At 37.7% G+C, this 21,393-nt stretch overlaps 1 protein-coding gene across 1 annotated transcript in view; it reads left to right on the top strand.

The window, feature by feature from the left end:
• ABCA12 (ATP binding cassette subfamily A member 12) overlaps window positions 1-21,393 on the top strand; it is a 183,905-nt gene that overhangs the window by 84,521 nt on the left and 77,991 nt on the right. The window contains exons 9-14 of the mRNA XM_051848234.3: window positions 4,709-4,784; window positions 8,005-8,123; window positions 9,811-9,917; window positions 16,727-16,983; window positions 17,076-17,188; window positions 18,401-18,525. Of these exons, the coding sequence (XP_051704194.2) occupies window positions 4,709-4,784; window positions 8,005-8,123; window positions 9,811-9,917; window positions 16,727-16,983; window positions 17,076-17,188; window positions 18,401-18,525 (797 nt within the window). The remainder of the gene's footprint in view (window positions 1-4,708; window positions 4,785-8,004; window positions 8,124-9,810; window positions 9,918-16,726; window positions 16,984-17,075; window positions 17,189-18,400; window positions 18,526-21,393) is intronic.

Below are 21,393 nucleotides of genomic sequence, written 5' to 3' on the forward strand. Positions count from 1 at the left end.
TAATATTTTTAAAAAAGATATTTTAAATAATAAAATTCTGATGTTAAAAATGTTACCTATGGGTATGTAGAATATCATTATCTACCACTCATGTGGAAACACACATGTGCACATACCCATGCATCTAGTCGTAGGTTTTGGTATATAAGGAGTAAATCCCTGTTTCCCAAGTAAAACATTTGATTAACATTTACAACCCTTGACTTAATTTAGAATTATGCTTTCTCAATTGAGTTTGTCAGCTTTTAAATACATAGACTCTTGCTTTTGTGTTACAAAATAAGCATACAGCTAGGGTATCTGTTCAAAAGCTAATTGTTCATTGTATTTTCTTAAAATATCAATTTTCATATGAATAGGAGGTTTGTGGAAGCTTTGAAGAATTCCCACTAGAGAGTCCATTATACTGTTTGATACCAATTTCTAGTCTAGAACACTTTTATATCTATAATTATGGAATTAATGACTAACTTTCAAGATTGATTATTGTTAAATTTAATGGTCTTGATGAACATTAGAAAAGCAGGTTTAACCTTTAAAAAAAAAAAATCAAGGCTGCTGGCACTGCAGCTCAATAGGCTAATCCTCCACCTAGTGGCGCCAGCACACCGGGTTCTAGTCCCGGTCGGGGCACCAGATTCTGTCCCGGTTGCTCCTCTTCCAGTCCAGCTCTCTGCTGTGGCCAGGGAGTGCAGTGGAGGATGGCCCAAGTGCTTGGGCCCTGCACCCCATGGGAGACCAGGAGAAGCACCTGGCTCCTGCCTTCGGATCAGCGCGGTGTGCCTGCTGCAGCGCGCCAGCTGTGGCGGCCATTGGAGGGTGAACCAATGGCAAAAGGAAGACCTTTCTCTCTGTCTCTCTCTCTCACTATCTACTCTGCCTGTCAAAAAAAAAAAAAAAAAAAAAAAAAAAAAAAGGCAGAATACCAGACAGTGCACTAACAAATGCTAATGCTAATTATGTCACCAGCAGGTAATTTTTATATTTGCATTTAAAGATTTGAGAAATTTATTTTTTCTTCCTATTCTTTTCTTTTTTATCTTCAGATGTATACCTTATAATAAGTATGAAATGGAAAAGTTATTTTTTTAAATAAAGGACAAAAGCTCATCAATGTCTTAGAAACCAGGGAAGTAAGCAGTGCTTCTTATTAACTAGGCAACAAAAGCCAGTTTTCTGGTGAACAGATAACTCAGTTTTCAGTATTTAATAATGGCCATGTCTTATGTCTGTGAATATACTAATAACCTTCACAAGTATTAAAACATGTTATCATATGGTCAAGATGACAAGGGAATACATGTATTTTACCTGTAAAATTGGTTGTACTTACCATTTTTTTTTGCTTCTCTTTTTGCTTTTATGTTTTGTGTATTTTCAAAAGTCATTAACCCATACCTGTGGAATTTTGTAGCTTTTAAAATATCCTCTAAGATATTTCCAGAAATCCTTTAGGGAATTCAAACTGCCACTGATAACTGAGGAAGTGATTCTACTTTAAAAGTACGGGCGTCTCTGCAGTGTCCAGGCCACTGGTGCTTAATGTTCAAAGTGATCAGCCATGTTTTTGAACTGAACATACTTTCTTCACTGCTTTTATATCTGTTGAGCTGGAGTAGGGTAGCATCTTAGAATAGAGTTGCTTGGGCCTTCTCAAGTGTATGACAGGGTTAAGATAATTTGCAGGTTTTAAACTACTTTTTTAAATAAAGAAAATAATGAGTACTTGGTATGTCATGCTTAGTGTTTTATTATTTTAAATTCACATGAATTGGAGGTTTGTGGAAGTGCTGAAGAATTCCCAGTGGAGAGTCCAACACACCATTTGACACCAATTTCTAGTCTAGAATATTCTTATATCTATAATTATGGAATTAATGACTAGCATTCAAGATGGGTTAAGTTATTTATTATCATAAATTATCTTTAGTTGACATTAAAATAACATCACAAGCTCCAGTTATTATCCCATTTTTGCAGAGAAAGACACTGAGGCATATGAGGCTGAGCACTTTGCCTGTGTTACACATCTATCAAGTGGTCAAACAGAGATTAGAACCCGAATCTCCCTCCCCCAATGCCAGTCCCTCATACTTTTCTCTAGAGAACCTTCTCACATTTTTTTCCCTAGGTCACATATGCACTCGATTCCAAGGCATCTCCCTGGAATGCACAAGTATCTGTTCAGCCTCAGATCAGCTCCCCCTTTCAGCCACTGCTGGAAGCTGCCTCCTCATGCCACTCACACTCCTTTGTACACATAGATTTTTTCCTAACCATCCCTGTCTTCTCTACACTGATTTTTTTAAATCCTTATTAATAAAAGAGTCACACTCTAATTTCTACAAGCCTCCCCACCCCATTTTTTCTATTTCTGATCCAACCTGTTCTCAACACACCCCAAGGTTGCTTCAGGTGCTTGCTTGGCAATGACAAAAATATGAAGCTCGTAATCAGCACTTCGAGAGAAGGTTGTCTCCTGATTTTCTGTCTTAAGGTATCCAGTTCTCAGCTCTGCCCCAGCCAGGGTTGCTGCTACAAAGCTAATAAGCTCTAGTATTTCCACTTATAAAAACTGACTTTTGGGAGTAGAGATTGGCCTTGTGACTCATTAGTATTTGCTCTTTTGCAAATAGCAAATTACATGAAATTACATTTTTTTAAGTATAAACCAGTCCTACTGATGAAAAAGGTTATCTGTGTACTAGATGTCTTTGGGAACCATTTTTAAAGGTGCCTAATTCTACAAATAAAAAAGGAATGAAATCTCACTTTTTAAAAAGTCTGTAACATTTTCCTTTCCATTAAGGGATGCTTATTACAAACATTTCTTCCAAAATACTTTATAGTCCTCAGTGCCTAGAGGGAAAAGTCCCTATTTAACTTCAGTGTCAAGTCTATCATTGATAATATACAGTTAATTTTCTATTAGTCACTCATTTTAATAGCTTGATGAAAAAGAGTATACAAATGCCAATTAACTCACTCAGCATCCCATAGGATTTCAAAGTGGGCAATGATTTGATCTTGCAAAAACAATTTTATACACTTTGACATTGTAATAGCACAAATCTCAGTAGATTTCTATTCTTGGTTATTCTATGTATGGATACCAATAAGTAATAGGTGTTTCTCTTATTAATTAGCTTTATTTATTCTAAGCATCTTCATGCTTGACCCTTTAACTCACTCATGTAATTTTCAGCCACTTTGAGCAGAGTATAGGAAACTTTATTCTCCTGACTTGGAAAACTGAAAAATCAGTTCTGACAGTTACCAGGGGCTGCACAAAAAACATATAAATATGACTGATACAGAAGGTATACAAGGAGGTGTTTAATTCTAGCATAATCTATTTAACGCACATATTAACCAAAATAAAATAAATAATTGGTAACAGAAAAGTGGGTGATGACATAATTTTGTGCTAAGAGTTTTAGGAAAAGTTTTAGGGAAGCACTAACTAGTGACAACAGAAGAACTATTAAAGCTGGTGGTAAAATATTCCATTGAAAGTGATTAGGCCAAAATTAAAAATGACAGCACTGAAAAGTACTAGCTTATTTACAAGGAATGAGTAGTGTCTGAAGGGAAGACTGAAACAAATAATACCATTTCCATAAAGGAGCTGAATGAAAGCATTGGTTTTGTGGTGTTTTATTTGTGCAGTGGCCATCTAAAGCACGTTCATTTTCAATTTTTCATGTGAATGCTGTTGCACACATTTTATGACACAACCTAATGCAGCTAGCTGAGTCAGTGACCTATTTAACTTAGAGACAACTCACAATGTGGAATTAGATCTTCACATATGGTTTCCATTAAACTCAACTTACTGATTGCCTACTACACTCTGCACATTTATGTTATTTGAGATCACACAGAACAATTCTGCTAACATTATCCAGTTTGCATTCATGGCTGCATTCAGTGGAGATCGGTGGGTGCATTTGAAAGATAGGAAATATAGATGGCAGAAGCTCCCTAAAACTACATTCTAAACAAATGAAGGAAAGAAAAATCCAGTGACCCATAAGACTGAAATTGGCTGCATTAGTTTGACAAATAATGTAGTAGTCAATTTTTATATAGTATTTGTCGGATATGCATACAAGTTATAGGGTAAAATAATATATTGATTTGATGCAAAAAGAAAGGATTTGTTAGAAATCCATGTGCTTAACCATCTAGATTTTTTAAAAAGATTTATTTATTTGAGAGGTGGAGGTTTAGAGAGTAAGGAAGGGAGAGAATGAAGGAGAGAGAGACATCAAGATCTTCCATTTGCTAGTTCATTTCCCAAATGGCCCTAAGAGCCAGGACTGGGCCAGGTAGAAACCAGCAGCCAGGAATTCTGAGTCTCCCACATGGATTGCAGGGTCCCAAACACTTGAGCCATCATCCACTGCTTTCTCAGGCACATTGGCAGGAAGTTGAGTTGGAAGCAGAACAGCCAGGACTCAAATACCCTGTACTACAATGCTGGCCTCCCATTTGGATTATTTGATTGGTAGGCATCAATTTTCTATAAATATCCTAAATAATTCCAACAAAAAAGCATAGACAACATTTGTCAAATTCTTTCAAGATAACTCTTCATATTTTCTGTATTTTTCCCCATTAATTTGGTCTGGGATGTTTTCTTTTTAAGAGAAATTATCTAAGCAAATACACTAAATGTTAACTGATATAAATATAATTACTTTAGGTGGCTCTGTTAACACAGCACATGTGTGGAATGAAGATGATGAGCAGATACTCTCTCCAAGCAGCCTGGCTGCACAGTAAGTTTTGTGTCTCAACTGGTGGGTAACTTGGCCAAACTAGCAATTAAAACAGTTCATAAATGATAAGGTATCTTATAAATATATAAAATCATGGAATAGAGAAATCAACTATTGGTTGACCAAAGGAAAGGGCACCATTGAAGTGTAAAGTTAAGACTTTCAGATAATATAATGTGGATCTCTTTCAGATCTAAGATTGCATAATAAAATCTAATGTGTCATGTTGTGTTGGTTGCCTTATGCCTTTGAGGAGATTCTAGCTGGAGGGTCCAGTTTCCACTCTTTAAGGTCTTTCTCCAAGAAAAAATATATAAGCTTCTGTCTTAGTTTAAACTGCTGTAACAAATTACCTTAAACTGCGTGGCTTCTAAACCATAAAAATTTATCTTTCACAGTTCTGGAGGCTGACAAGTCAAAGAAAAAGATATCAGCAAACTTGGTGTCTGATGAGGGCCCACAGTTTGGCATAGAGAGACACCTCATCATTGTGTGTGCCACAGGGTAGAAGGGGTCAGGCAGCCCAGTGCAACCTTTTTCACAAGGGCCCTAATCCTGTTCATGAGAATTCTCTCCTCATTACATGATCATCCCCCAAAAGTGCCACCTCCTAATTTACATATAATATAATCTTGGAGGTTAGGATTTTAACATACAGATTTTATGGGAGGATACCAAACATTCACACTACAGAAGCATTTAATGTTTCACGTTACTATTTCTTTTGATTTTCAAAGAATCAAAACATTTCTTATACTTAATGAAAATAATGGGAAATTTGCTTGCTTTCAGTGATACTCAGGTAGGCAAAACTGCTTATTGGTAATTTAATTTTGGACTTTTATTGTAACATATAAATTCCCAGGAACAGGCAATGTAAATGACAGCAGTAATCTTGGTGTCTATTGACCATTAATGTAAGCAGATTAGTGAAGTAACTAATAATTATGGTAGAAAATGCAAGCAGTTGCCTGTAGGAGCTGATTGAGGAAAATTCCTGTAGTTCAAGGCAATTATACAGACTAGCTGGCCTGAGAGGTAAAGATTGCTTTAGTCTGATAAATTACAGTATTGAAATTCTGACTTTAATTTCAAAGAATACATTTTTGTGCAAATGTAAATTTGTACAAATAAAAACAGAATAGGACTTAGTTTTAACCATTTGTTTCTTTTTCCAAAACTAGGATCAATGTAGTTTATAAATTTTCTATTATTTAGTGAGAAATCCTCAACCTTGAGTAAGTTCTTGGCAAACTCTGAATATCTTATTTCTGCTGCCACCTCACTCCTCTAAGGTGACTGATGGAGCCAGATTGCTATGTACCAGATAGCCAAATCTTTTAAAGATTTATTTAGTTATTTATTTGAAAGTAGAGTTACAGAGAGAGACAGGGAGAGACAGAGAGATCTTTCATCCATTGGATTGCTCCCAGATAGTCACGACAGCCAGGGCTGGGCCAGGCCAAAGCCAGGAACCAGGAGCCTCATTTAGGTCTGTTACAAGGGTAGCAGGGGCTTAAAAACTTGGGCCATCTTTGGCTTCTTTTCCCAGGCCATTAGCAGGGAGCTGGATCAGATATGGAGCAGCTGTGACTCCAACAGGTACCCATATGAGATGTCCATGTCATAGGTGATGACATTACCTGCTATACCACAATGCTGTATTCTCCCCCTCCCCTATAGTCAAGTCTTTTAAACACAGCTATTGAAAATGATAAGTTTAAAGAACTCTTTAAAACTGAGACAACTGAATGCTTATTGCTGATGCCAGTTATCTTTATCAGAACCTAAAGGCATCCCAGCATTTCTAATTCTAGTGCTCCAGGTCTGCAGATACCACAGCAAATGCAGTTTGAGGCTGACAGGGAGCTGAAATTTTATTAGGAAGAATTCAGTACTTTTTTTTTTTAAAGATTTATTTATTTATTTGAAAGTCAGAGTTAGAGAGAGAGAGAAAGAGAGAGAGAGAGAGAGAGATCTTCCATCCAATAGTTCACTCTCCAATTGGCCGCAAAGGCCAGAAATACACCAATCCAAAGCCAGAAGCCAGGAGCTTCCTCTGGGTCTTCCCATGCAGATGCAGAGGCCTAAGCACTTGGGCCATCTTGCATTGCTTTCCCAGGCCATAGCAGAGAGCTGGATTAGAAGTGGTACAGCTGGGACTTGAATTGGTGTCCATATGAGAAGCCAACCCGACAGGCAGTGGCTTTATCCACTATGCCATAGCGCTGGCCCCAGGACTAGTTAATTTGTGTACTGCACAGGTTGATTAAAAGCAGATGGCTCTCAAATCAACCTTTGCCATTTATTCCATGTTTATGGTATATGAAATTCAGTAGTAGACACTAAGGAAAGAACTTAGAAAATAACTACAGAGGCAACCTCACAGTCAAAGTGACAGGGCACATAGAACAGAAACATGCAATTGCTCATGTACATACACACACCTCAGAAGTCTTAGATTGCATTCTTACACGCCATTCTACGTGACAGGAAACCAGCAAGTAGCTGACTTTGGAACACAAAATTGGTTGGATAAAAAAATTAGGCTGTGTTCTTACCTGGCAGTTATTGAGAAAGAAAGCCAGAAAGTAGTTAACTTGATAACACTAAATTGCTTGGAGGAAAAAAGAACTTACATTGATTAATTGGATTGAACCATTTCCTTTTCCTCACAATGAAGTACATTTAAATATAGTCATCAGATGTGATAGATAGATAGATCATTCAGGCTGCTTCCTCTCATTGGACAGAGGAAGAAACTGAGGCCCAGGAGGGATTTTCCAGATTTAGAAAAAAGAAAAGAAGAGCTGACAAGACTCATAGAATGCCTTTATAGTAGAAAATTAATTATTGTTTATCAATAATTCAACTGTAACTAAGAATCCTGTATTTGGGGATTGCTAGCCTTGTGGTGTTTTTTCTTTCATATAACTGTGCCTAGAAATGATCTTAAGGTCACTTCTGAATTGATACTAAAATGACTAACGATTTTGACAGCACATAGAAAAGGCAAATGCACAAAGGATCCAGAGTGGTGCTGGCATGGTACAGTTGGTCTTGATGAGGAAACATGTCCAAATTTACAGTATTTTGATGGGTACGTCAACCCATACCAAACAACCAGGGGCAAAAATAAGGTCAACAAAATAGTTTTGCTTTATTTTATATGTGTACTGCATATATGGTTTAATTGATATGTTCTTTTCTAATTCTACAGGCTTCTGATCCTGGAGAACTTTGAAGATTCTCTCTTAAATATATCGGCAAATAGTCCTTATCTTCCTTATTTGGCATGTGTGAGAAATGTCACTGACAATTTGGCCAAGGGATCAGAAGGTAATACTTTTCTAAACAGTAAAACTGCTCATCATTTCTAATTCTATTCTAAAAGTGGTAATTTTTTAAGGTATTTGTTGGAAAAAGGATTAAAAAAACTACTTAGTACCCATATACCTCAGATTTAGTTTGGTGACTGGGTATATAAAAAGACTATCTAATCATGCTATGATATATTTTTCTCTGCTGTTGCTAGCACATGCAGAAACTTTACTATACAATGGCCATATAATGGAAAATGTGATAATGGGCACCTGGACAAACTTTCCAAGTGTCCAGAGTCATTAGCGATTCACATAACCCTTCATGACATTTTCTATGCCCTTAATAATCTTAGTTGTTAAGAACTAATGAAGAATGATAATACAGAGTTCCACAAGCAGATGCAAATTCTATAAACAAAGGTAATTCTGTAGCAGACTATTTTCACTTTCTACTCTTACATTTTATTTTCAATTTTCTGCCTACATGGGCGACCATGAAGATCACATTTAATCAAATGTTTCTTTTTTAAAAGAACATCTATTGCTCACATTTTTAGGAGAAACACATTCTTTTTTTCCTACACCAAAATAGCTTTTTGACACTTAATGGCAAAAATAAATAGCACAGTGAATACTGAAACATGGTCTTTTTTGACTAGGCACGAATTAATCAAAGTTGGAAGGGCATCTTTACATCGCAATGATTGTATAACCTATTCTCCCCAGAACACTTCAATTTACAGTATGTTCAAAAGTCAGACATGAAAGCACAAGCAGTTTACAAAAAGCTAGAACTGTGTAACACTTTTGCTTATGGATATTTTTATCTCTAAGCAGAATATCTATGAATATTTTAAGGTAATGAACTCTATAGTTCCCATAGTTCAAGGAAAGATTAATTTTTTGTCTTTGTATTGAATGAGGGTATTATCTTAGGAAAAACAATGATAAATCTATATATATGTGTCTTTTTTGATCTGTCAGTTTAAGTTTATTTATGTATTTGAAAGTAGAGAAAGAGAGAGAGAGAGATTGCTTTTTCATGTACTAGTTCACTCCTCAATGACTGGAACAGGGCTGGTTGGAAGCAAGAATCCAGAAGCTTTTTCTGGGTCTCTCACATGGGTGCAGGGGCCCAAACACTTGAAACATTCTCCACTGCTTCCCAGGAACATTAGCAAGCAGCTGGATCAACAGTGGAGAAGCCAGGATGGGAACCGGCGCCTATGTGTGATGCTGACACTGCAGGTGGAGGCTTGACCTTCTACACCACAGCCCCAACAATGTTTTTAAAATGAGATTCCTGGGGCCAGCGCTGTGGCGCAGCGGGTTAACGTCCTGGCCTGAAGCGCTAGCATCCCATATGGGTGCAGGTTCTAGTTCTGGGTGCTCCATTTCTCATCCAGCTCACTGCTATGGCCTGGGAAAGCAATACAAGATGGCCCAAGCCCTTGGGCCCCTGCACCCGTGTGGGAGACCTGGAAGAAGCTCCTGGCTCCTGGCTTCAGATTGGCACAACTCCAGCTGATGTGACCATCTGGGGAGTGAACCATCTGATGCAAGAACTCTCTCTCTCTCTCTCTGCCTCTCCTTTTCTCTCTGTGTAACTCTTTCAAGTAAAATAAATTTAAAAAATCTTTTAAAATGAGTTTCCTAAGTGAACTTTAATTCATTTAAGGTAATTCTTCTCTCTTCCTTTACAGAAAATCTAAGACTCCTGCAATCCACAATTCGATTTAAAAAATCTTTTCTTCAAAATAGTTCCTATGAGGATTACTTCCCTTCAGTTCCTGAAGTCCTAAAATCAAAAGTAAGACATGAAAGAGAAAAATATACTTCTTCATTTTCTGTAATCATTTGGCAAGATATACTTTACATTTTGCATCTGATCTTTGTAAATAATGGTCCTATTTTGACTCTAGGCATATACTGGAAAAAGGGTAAGAAAGTATTAGTTATTATATGTTTAATTTTGCCTTTAGTCATCAGAGATCTCTATATGAAATGACCACGGGACTATTTGTAGTAAGTACCTATAAAAGAAATAGCTGGTAATATGGTATCTTATTAAGCTTCTTAATTTGCAAAAAGATTCATCATATGATTTCTAATTTTGGATGTCTTTTTAAAACTATAAAAGTAGATTTGAAAGCTAATGTTTTAGACTCCACAGCATACAAAAATCTTAAAAAATTGACTCTATTTTTGTTGTTGTCAGAGATAGAAATTAGTATGTTAAAATATATGACATTGAACAAAGGGAGAACAAGTGACCCCTTCCAAAAAATTTGAGCTCTGAAGCTTGAATTGATCCATGCTTATTTGTCTATTATTCTTTGTTTAGCTCATACGTACAGTATACAGGTTATCTTGAAATTTACTTCATTTCTTAAATAACCCTATTAAGTTCTGGAAGCAGCTTTTCTGGTAAGAACAGCAGTTTAATTGGATTTATGTAGCTGGGATAAAGTAAAATTAGATCTGGTTTATTCAGGGCAAGCAAGATGATTTGCTGCATAGTCAACATGGTATAATTAAGCAGGCATGCAAAAAACATTATGTCCATGCATATTACAAATAAATATGCTAGTTAGATTACCTACATTTTGGCCATAGTTTTCTACATGAATCAAAATTTCTAATGTACTTATTTTAGCATTATCTTAATTTGTGCAAATCAAAGGAATCTATGCATTCATATGCAAAATTCTATTCAACCTTCAAGACAGCTTTAAATGTCACTCCTTCTATAATATTACAGTATCACCTTTTCCCCATTTCCTCAGCCAAGATAAAGATTTTGTTATCTGTGCTTCTGTAATATTTATCCACTTATTCTTTCCATCCATCATTTGTACTTTCATAATACTAATCTATTTATCTATAGGATATAATCTTGAACCCCAAAGTGCTTATAACCAGTCCAATGTCGGAGATGAAAAAGATAATACAGAGAGATAAGTATTGTGATATGTGGAGGGACAGTATTCTCTGTATGGATGTGGGATATCTAACTCAGATTATAGGATATGAAAGTGGAGAGACAGAATTTTGTAGAGATAATGCTAAGTCTTAACGTTTTCAAGGCTTTGTTGGATTGGTTTAGAGTTGGGCATTCCAGAGTAGAGGTCTGTATTTGTAGAAAGTCTGAGACGTGAATCTGAAAGACAGATATGTTACTTGGAGTCCATGTGTTCAGCTGGTGCCGGAAAAGCGGCTGCAGTGGGAAGCTGAGCATAGGTCCTGAAGACCTCTGCTTAGCCAAGGAATTGGAATTTGATTTCAAAAGTTGTGAATCTGAAGAAGGTGAAATCTACATTTTACAAATAGATCACTGAGGGAGAGTTATGGACATAAAATCGAAGAAAAGCCAAGTGGGCTGTGGCAGAACATAGGAGGAGAGAATTTCTAGAGTGAAATAGGGAGGCTAATTGACCAACATGGAATCCAGGGATGTGTGGCAAAAGGAAGTAGGACTCTTTAATGGCAGTGAAATTTCTGGCCTTTGGAACTCATTACCTGGCGTTGTAGTTTGTCATATAAGTAGGATCTGTTTCCCACACTTGAGTGTAAACTCCAATGAAATCTCACCCTCCTCATCCCTAATGCTTACATTAGTAGTTTAAGGTTTGATTCATGAATGTAAAAACAAATGAGGGTGCTAAAGTGGAGCACCAATGGGGTACTTGCACTCCCTAGGCAATTACGCATTGTAGTTCTCAACTTGCCAAGTAACCAGTCAGCACACAGCATACTCTAGGGAAATGGAAACAATACATTCGCAGCCATTTATACTAATGGAATGGGGCTAGCAATAATTTAATAATCCACAATTTGAGTATAATGCATATGTTATAAAAAAAAGTCCTAGAAGTCATGGAAATGAAAATAAACTACAAATCTTTTCTCTTGAGTTGAAAATATGTCATCACTTACCACAAGCATGGCTGCTATTTGAAATTGACAGAACCCATTTAGTCCTGAGCCATGCTCACTGTGAACATTGCCTGGTCTATCCATTTGCCACTTGATCTGCAGGATCTGGTTTAGAGTTCAACATATGGGAAATCCTTAATACATATCATTAAAAGAAAAAAAGGTATAGTTTTACACTTAGAGAGTTGTTTACTTTTCTGCTTTGCCCACTCTAGGAACCAGTGTGTTAATAGTGATAGTTAGGGCCTATCCATTCTAAAACTTTATTCATGGGATTCCTAAGAGAGCAGGTTAGACTCCAAAATTCAAAATGTCTGCATCCAATGGTGACTTTTCCCAAGGTTTTCCAGTTTTCTGGTCTAACTCAGACTAGAAAATTCTGCTTTTCTTGAGATGGTGTGTCCTCTCCCTTCCTTCTGTTCTATTTTCTCTCTTTTTCTTTCTAGTCCTTTGGTGAGGAAGATAACTTCCTGATTGGGGAACTCTGCATAAAATAGATGTTCTCTATATCAGGCTGAAATAAAGATAACACATTACCTTTAAATTATTAAATAGACCCCTTCCTGCTCTATTTACCCATCAAGAGCCCAAGAGTATTGCTGTTTTTGTCAACTTATGGCTATAATATTTTGAGATCTTCATGGTCATGTCACATGGAATTTTGATTTAGCTACATTTTTTTTTAAATTATTTATTTGAGAGGCAGAGAGAAAAGGAGAAACATAGTGCTAGACAGAGAGACAGACCTGGGGATTCACTCCCCAGATACTCATAATAATCAGGGTTGGGCCAGACCAAAGCTGGGAACCGAAAACTCAGTCTAGATTTCCCATATGGGTGGCAAGGACTTACCTATTTGAGGTATTACTTGCTGCCTCCCATAGTGTGCATTAGCAGGAAGCTAGAATTGGGAACAGCTAGGTCTCAAACCCAGGCATTCTGATATGGAGTGCAGGCATCCCATCAGGCTTCTTTTTCTTTTATTTTTTTAAAGACTTATTTATTTATTTGAAAAGCAGAATTTAGAGAGAGCAAGAAAGAAAGACACACACACACACAGAATGAGAGAGCGAGAGTGAGAGAAATCTTCCATCCAGTGGTTCACTCCCCAGCTAGAGCTGGGCTGGTAAAAAGCCAGGAGCCAGGAGCTTCTTCTAGGTCTTCCATGTGGGTGCAGGGACCCAAGCAACTTGTGCCATCTTCTGCTGCTTTCCCAGGCATATTATCATGGATCTGGATAGGGAGTGGAGCAGCTGGGACTCAAACTGGTGTACACATGGGATACTGGAGCTACAGGTGGTGTCTTTACCCGCTATACCACAGTGCTGGCCCCCCTAACAGGCTTCTTAACCACTAGGCCAAATGTTCACTCAAGATGCATTTAGAAACCACTAGGGACTTGACAGTTCTATCATAGCTGGAAATGGAATTAGTTATGGGTCATTGCTGAGTTTTAGGACTGAGTCCTTGCTTGTGATAAAGGAGATACGATCTCTATCTGAGGTTTTTGCAAATCTGTATCTGAAGTTGACATATAAGTACAATTTGCTGAATTTATATTGATTATCAATGATTCTTGAAGCTTCTAAAAGTTGAATGCATATACAAGGGTATTTTAAAAAGTTCATGTAAAATGAAATTAGAAGATAAGGTTATTTTGGTGCAAAAATTTTTGAAATGCTTGCATAATTCTTTTTTTTCTTAATTTCTCTTTCTTTTTTTATTTGAAAGGAACACACACACACATAAATATACACACCACAGGTTCAAGTACCACAACAGCTAAACTGGGCCAGGCCAAAACCAGGTACCTGGAACTCAGTCTGGATTTTCCTACATAGGTGGCTTGGACCCAAATTTCTTTTTAAAGATTTTATTTATTAGGGTTACAAAAAGATAGAGGGAGAGAAGGAGAGAAAGTTCTTCTATCCACTGGTTAACTCCCAAAATAGCTGCAAAGCCAGGGGCCAGGAGCTTCTTCTGGTCACCTACATGGGTTCAGGGGCCCAAGCACTTGCACCATCTTCTGCTGCTTTCCCAGGCCATAGCAGAGAGCTGGATTGGAAGAGAAGCAGCCGGGACTCAAGCTGGTGCCCATATGGGATGCCAGCACCACAGGTGGAGGATTAACCTACTGTGCTGCAGTGCCAGCCCCAGGAATCAAGTATTTGAGCCATCACCTGCTGCCTGCCAGGGTACACATATAAAGAAGCTCGGTTGGAAAGAGAACCAGGAATTGAATCCAAGGACTCGAACTTAGGACTCTGTTATGGCATGTGGGCATCCCAAGTGATGTCTTAATTGTCCAAATGTCCATTCCCATCCAGTTTTTTAATAGTATATTTTTTCCAAAAACTTTTGGAAGAACTCTTGTTTTGCTTTTAGTATAATAGCAAATAATGACAAATACTAAAGTACCATAATGTTGCTTGATGGTGGATATACTCCTCAATGAAGTCTGTGTTAGCAACTTTTTTTTTTTTTGACAGGCATAGTGGACAGTGAGAGAGAGAGACAGAGAGTGAGGTCTTCCTTTTTCCATTGGTTCACCCACCAATGGCCGCTGCAGCCTGTGCACTGCGCTGATCCGAAGCCAGGAGCCAGGTGCTTCCCCTGGTCACCCATGCGGGTGCAGGACCCAAGGACTTGGGTCATCCTCCACTGCACTCCCGGGCCACAGCAGAGAGCTGGACAGGAAGAGGAGCGACCGGGGCAGAATCTGGCACCCCAACTAGGATTAGAACCCGGGGTGCCAGCGCCGCAGGCGGAGGATTAGCCTATTGAGCCGCAGCACCGGCCTGTGTTATCAACTTTGAAATATTTTGTTGTTGCTGAAACCTAAATCTATTTTAGTAGTGTAGCTAGATTGCTAATTTTTCTTTCTATAAATTTTATCTCATCAATCCAAGACTAAACGGCATCTAACTACTAGTTTCACACACATGTTTATTAAATTTTCAAAAAAAAAAAATTCCAACCTCAACTAGGTAAAAATAGTTCAAATGTACTATACCCTCTAAGTTCAATGAAAGCAAATATTGAGTCAACAGTATTTATCCTCTTGTTTAACAAAGCACCAAAAGAAAATTCATGAAGAATGTATTATCAAGGCTTGGCTCTGTTTGTTAGAGGTTTAATTATATCTAATATTTTGAAAACCAAAGGAAGGAATAGAGTAATCAACATGGTTCCAGCTGGGTAAAATGATGGGGTCTATTCCAGGGTGAAAAATTTCTCATAGCCATAAGACCAGTAAGTAGAATTTCTGAACATATAAAGTGATCTTAGATAGTTTAAAGTCAGAAGTCAAGTATAATATTAAATACAGTGAAAAATAGAATGATGATATTTGCTAAGATGATAAATGATTAATTGCTACCCCTCTGGGTGATTATTATAAACCTGTCATTAAATACATCTTGTTATATGGAAAATGATATTCCAAAACACATGTCTATACTATAAAACATTTCTGTCAAAATGTAACTTCTGATTGGATACTGAGCTGCAATGAAGGACACAAAAATATGCTTCTTCAGACATTGTTCCAATTGTTTTACCTTCTTAAAGGGAATAGCTCTAGGGTAGCTTCTAAACACAGCAGAATTGGTTTTCTAGAGGCATATTTCCCCCCCAAGATGTATGACTTGGAAATATAGTCTTAGAATACACAGATAATAGTGAACCAGAGAGAGGAATATAGTTGACAGAATAGAAAATTATTTTGTTTCTATTTCCCCCTTTTCCTATGAGTTTGGGATATTTAAGGTCTTTTAAGCACTTCCCTAGGACAAAAGCACCTAGTTTCCCTCAATCTACAACAGGACAGAAAAAAGATAACATCAATGATAAGTGTGCAGCTACTTCTGAGAAACCAAACACATTCCTGCTCATATTTGAATGTGGTTGGATGGGACTGCACACTTTTTTCTGTTTTTTTTTTTTTTCCCCACTTAATTTTTTTAAATTGTGATGATACATAGCAATGTTTAAATCTTAGTCATTTTTCAATGTAAGTTCATCTGTGTTAAATACATTCACAGTGTTATGAAATTAAGCTCCAGAAATGTTTTCATCTTGTAATTCAACAACTCCCTCTACACTCCTCCCAGGCCCAGGGCAGCCAGCATTCTATTCTCTGTGTCTATGAGTTTGAGTACTTAAAGCATCTCATGCAAATGGCATCAGATTGAATTTTTCTTGAGCTATTTCCACCTCTTGGCTATTGTGAATAATGCTGTTGTGAACATGTGTATTCAAATATGTCTTCAGGATACTGCTTTTAATTCTCTGAGTTAATAATGAGAAGTGGAATTGCTTTATTATAAACTGCTTTGTTTTTAATTTTGTGAGGAATGGACATGATTTAACTGGATAAAACTAGGCTGTATTTATTTTTCTCATTCTTTTTGTTTGCTTGTTTGTTTAGCACATTCTTAACCCCATGATTCTATAGTGAGAAAGATAGATCAAATAGATCCAAAGGTTTTATGAAATTTTAAGAGAACAATAAACGCAAATGATAGAAAATAGTTCTTTGTAATGAAATGAGTGCAAATGTCAACTAGATAAACACGTATGCAGAATGTTTTCTTGAAGTAAGTTGACTTGGTTGGCTATTGCTAGTAAATATATAAGATAATGTAACTAATCTGTTTCCCACTTTTTCCCCCTTTTGGAAAGCTGTCTCAACTTCGAAACCTGACCAAACTTCTTTGTGAGTCTGAAACTTTCAATTCAATAGAAAAATCGTGCCCGCTGTCTAATATGAGCTTTGGGAGCCTCTGTGAAGAGAGTGTGTTTCATGTGCAACTCCTCGAAGCAGCAGAGCTGGGCACTGAACTAGCAACCAGCTTACTGTACCATGACAATATCTTATCTAAGAAACTGAGGGATTTGCTGACTGGGGATCCAAGCAAAATTAACTTAAATATGGATCAGTAAGTTTTTCCTTTGTCTTTTTCCTTGGTGAAATCCCTTCTCAAAATATTGTCATGCCTAGTTGAACTTCTTCTCTTTTGTTTTGTTCCAGGTTCCTAGAAGAGGCATTGCAAATGAATTACTTGGAAAATATCACTCAGCTAATGCCGACCATTGAAGCCATGCTGCATGTCAATAACAGTGCAGATGCTTCTGAAAAACCAGGTGTTTCCCCATCCATATTTTAAATGCTGTCTTATTAGCATTCATGTGATTTTCATGCAGCGGTTTAAGGAATGCTTTCTGTGGTTCCCAGTAAACCTGCTTTGCTATCTGCCCTCACACATGAGAACACTGAAGCTTTCAAATATGGTTATTTGTCTAAAGTAAACATACCGAAAGCCAGCAGAGAATGAAACAGGGAAATTTGTTTTCACAGCAAAAAGATCTTCAAAAATTAACTAGTTAGACCATTTACCTTTTGTTTCATGGATATATTAAAGTATATTAGGTAGTTGGCTACATGAGGAAGGATGAAATTTGCTTCTGTGAGAATAACCTGATTAAAAGATTGAAAGGATGCACTGCTGTCTACTGAAGTCTCTAGTCAGAACTTTCTATTAGTATTCTGAGCAGATGCTTCATGCAATACATTTCTTCCCTGCATAATATCTCAATACTGAAAAGAAAGACATTCACAAATGTGGCCAACAGGCAGTCACAAAATTGGAATGGCACTAAGTCCAAAAATAAAGAAGGTATACTTGCATGAGGGATACTTACTAAAATAAATTGAAAGGTATTTGCAGAACAGAGAGTACAATCTACCAAATAAAATACAATAAAAATATAGTTGACTGCAGCTTAAATGACTCAGCTATGAAGTACTTAAAACCAGTGTCCTAAAAGAGTTTGGAGTTAAACACATTCTATTAAAAGATGAGAAATTACAGCAAAAACCATTTTATAAACTGTAGCGTACTGGGAAAAGCTAAAGAAAAATGTTTTGTGTTCATTATGTTGTAGATTTATCAAAACATGTCCTAAGTTGACAATATTATATGATCCTCACTCAAAAAGCATTTTGAATTGGTGTGATGTTTTAAACCAAGTGAAGAGATATGTATTTAGTGTATTATGTGATAAAGTCTGTGAGAAAACCATTTTTTCCTTAAGTCAACCTTGATTTATAGACAGCTCAGGAAAACTTATAACCCAGAACAATCTGTTACTTTGGCTTAATGATATCATAATAAGAACAACTCCAAATTAGATAGAAATAGATCCTAAAGATGCAAAGTTTGCCCAAACTGGGAGACCTCTGTTTCCACCAAGGCAATTTTTTCTAGTCTAGAAGACTTCTCCATGTTAGTAGGACAAAATGGAATGGTATTACAGCCAATAATGTGAATTTTCTTGTGTGTTTTTTTCTTTCAGGTCAGCTAATAGAAATGTTTAAAAATATTGAAGTGCTGAAAGAAGAACTGAAGCAAACAACAGGAATGTCCAACAGCAGCATCGACAAGTTGCTAGCTATTCCAATCCCTGATAACAGAGCTGAGGTGGGGTGCCATGTATTTGTACATCCATGCAGATTTTTGTCTTTTTTTTTTGACAGGCAGGGTGGACATTGAGAGAGAGAGACAGACAGAAAGGTCTTCCTTTTTGCCGTTGTTTCACTCTCCAATGGCCGCCGTGGCCGGCGCACTGCAGCCGGCGCACCGCGCTGATCCAAAGGAAGGAGCCAGGTGCTTCTCCTGGTCTCCCATGGGGTGCAGGGCCCAAGCACTTGGGCCATCCTCCACTGCACTCCCGGGCCACAGCAGAGAGCTGGCCTGGAAGAGGGGCAACCGGGACAGAATACAGCGCCCCGACCGGGACTAGAACCCGGTGTGCCGGCGCCACAAGGCGGAGGATTAGCCTAGTGAGCCACAGTGCCGGCCGATTTTTGTCTTTTAAAAATTTTTATCAGACTATGCATTTTATAGGTACAATTCTTTTTTAAAATTTTATTTAAGATATACAAATCATGTATTCCATATATACAGATTCAGAAGCATACCCTCCCGCCTGCCTATGCTCCCACTCTTCTTCTTCCTCCCTCTCCTATTCCTACTCTTAATTTTAACAAAGATCGATCTTCAGTTTACTTTATACTCATAAGATTAACCCTATACTAAGTAAAGAGTTCAACAAATAGCATGAAGAAGAAAACACTGTTCCTCATAAGTTAAGGGTTTTAAACAATCATCAAATCTCAAAGTGTCAATTTCACTCCTATGCATTATCTTTTAGGTACTCTATTAGTTATCACAGATCAGGGAAAACATATGGTATTTGTGTTTCTAGGACTAGCTTATTTCATTAACTATAACGGTTTCCAGTTGCATCCATTTTGTTTCAAAAGACAGGATTTTTTTTTTGCCACTATGTAGTATTCCACAGTGTGTATAAACAATAATTTCTTTTTTTAAAGATTTATTTATTTATTTGAAAGAGTTACACAGAGAGAGAAGGAGAGGCAGAGAGAGAGAGGTCATAGCAGAGAGCTGGATGGGAAGTGGAGCAGCCGGAATTCGAACCAGTGCCCATATAGGTTGCCGGCACTGCAGACGGTGGCTTTACCCACTAAGCCACAGTGCCAGCCCCTAAACCATAATTTCTTTATCCAGTCATCAGTTGATGGGCATCTGGTTTGATTCCATATCTTAGCTATTGTGAGTTGAGCTGCAATAGCACATATTGTTGAGTGCTTCTTAGTAAGAAGTTTCATGTCAATCTGGTGAATTTTCCATGAAAATTGTAAAGGAACCTAATTTTTATTACTTTTATATTCTTTATGTATTTGGAGAGAGAGAGAGAAAGAGAAAGAAGGTGTGAGAGAGAAATCCCATTGGCTGGTGTACTCCCTAAATGCAGATCAAAGCAGAGAGCTGGGAACTCAATCCAGGTTTCCCACATGGAGAGATAGGACCCAGCTACTTTAATCATCGTCTGATTCTTCTGATGGTGTGCATTAGTGGGAAGCTGGTCAGAGTCTATGTTACGAATTGAACCCAGGTACTCTAATATGAGGTGCAGACACCCCAAGTGGCACTCTAATTGCTATATCAAATGTTCGCCCTCAAATTTCATTTTCAATTGATACCTAATAATGAAACATTTATGAAGTGCAATGTGACAATTTGATGCTTGTATACAATATGTGGTTATCAAATCAGGGCAATTAACATTTCCATCTCCACAAAACACAGTCAGTTCTCTGTATTTGGAGCCTTTGACCTCCTCTTATTTAGTTTTTTTTTTTTTTTTTTTTTTTTTTTGACAGGCAGAGTGGACAGTGAGAGAGAGAAACAGAGAGAAAGGTCTTCCTTTGCCGTTGGTTCACTCTCCAACGGCCGCCACAGCCGGCGCACTGTGGCTGGCGCACCGCGCTGATCCGATGGCAGGAGCCAGGTACTTATCCTGGTCTCCCATGGGGTGCAGGGCCCAAGGACTTGGGCCATCCTCCACTGCACTCCCTGTCCACAGCAGAGAGCTGGCCTGGAAGAGGGGCAACCGGGACAGAATCCGGCGCCCCGACCGGGACTAGAACCCGGTGTGCCAGCGCCGCATGGCGGAGGATTAGCCTAGTGAGCTGTGGCGCTGGCCTAATTTTTAAATATGTATATGTTGTTGGAAATTATGGTCATCCTACTGTGCTATAGACATTAGACGTTATCCCTTCTATCTAACTGTATTTTGGTGGCCATTATCCAATCTAACTTTATCGCTCCTCATCCCTGCCCCTAACTAGAGGCTTCATTCTTGTTCAAAGATAGAAGAGAAATTCCAAAGCAAGAATATTATTCATTTCCCATTATTTTTCCTCCCCCCACTCCCCTGATCCCTTGCCTTCTTTTTTCTTTCCTTTACCTCCAGATAACTTTCTTGAACACTCAGTGCCATCAATAAAGAATTATATGCATTATCATGATCAGATTCTCTACAGTAACTATGCCCCTATCAAAATGGTATTGATTGAAGTCAAACATCAGTTAACTAATTGGGGAAAACTGCATGGAAACCATTTACTACTTGTTGAAACAAAAACAAAATTGGATATTCATTTTATTTTTAGAAGTCCCATGATAAGGCATAGTATATAAAATAGATATGGCCAAGGGAAATATGGGTAAGTTTTTGACTGTAGTAAACACTTTTTGGTGTGAAAATCAGTAATGTCATTTCCTCCTAGGCTGATAATGGGGTTTTCTACTGGAAATGTCTTATGCCTATTCCTTTTCCAAGTCCATTGTCTGGAAGTGTCACAGAAATTTTCCAAAAGGACTGCAGAGTTTAAGGTTTCCTCCATTCAAAATGTACATGTGACAGAGTGTGTCATTTCTAAGCACAGCCCAATTATTCTCCAATATGAGATAAAGTTTATA

This window comes from Oryctolagus cuniculus, chromosome 3, assembly GCF_051225735.1.
Source record: "Oryctolagus cuniculus isolate XC-2025 breed Fujian yellow rabbit chromosome 3, ASM5122573v1, whole genome shotgun sequence".
Classification (NCBI taxonomy): Eukaryota; Metazoa; Chordata; class Mammalia; order Lagomorpha; family Leporidae; genus Oryctolagus; species Oryctolagus cuniculus.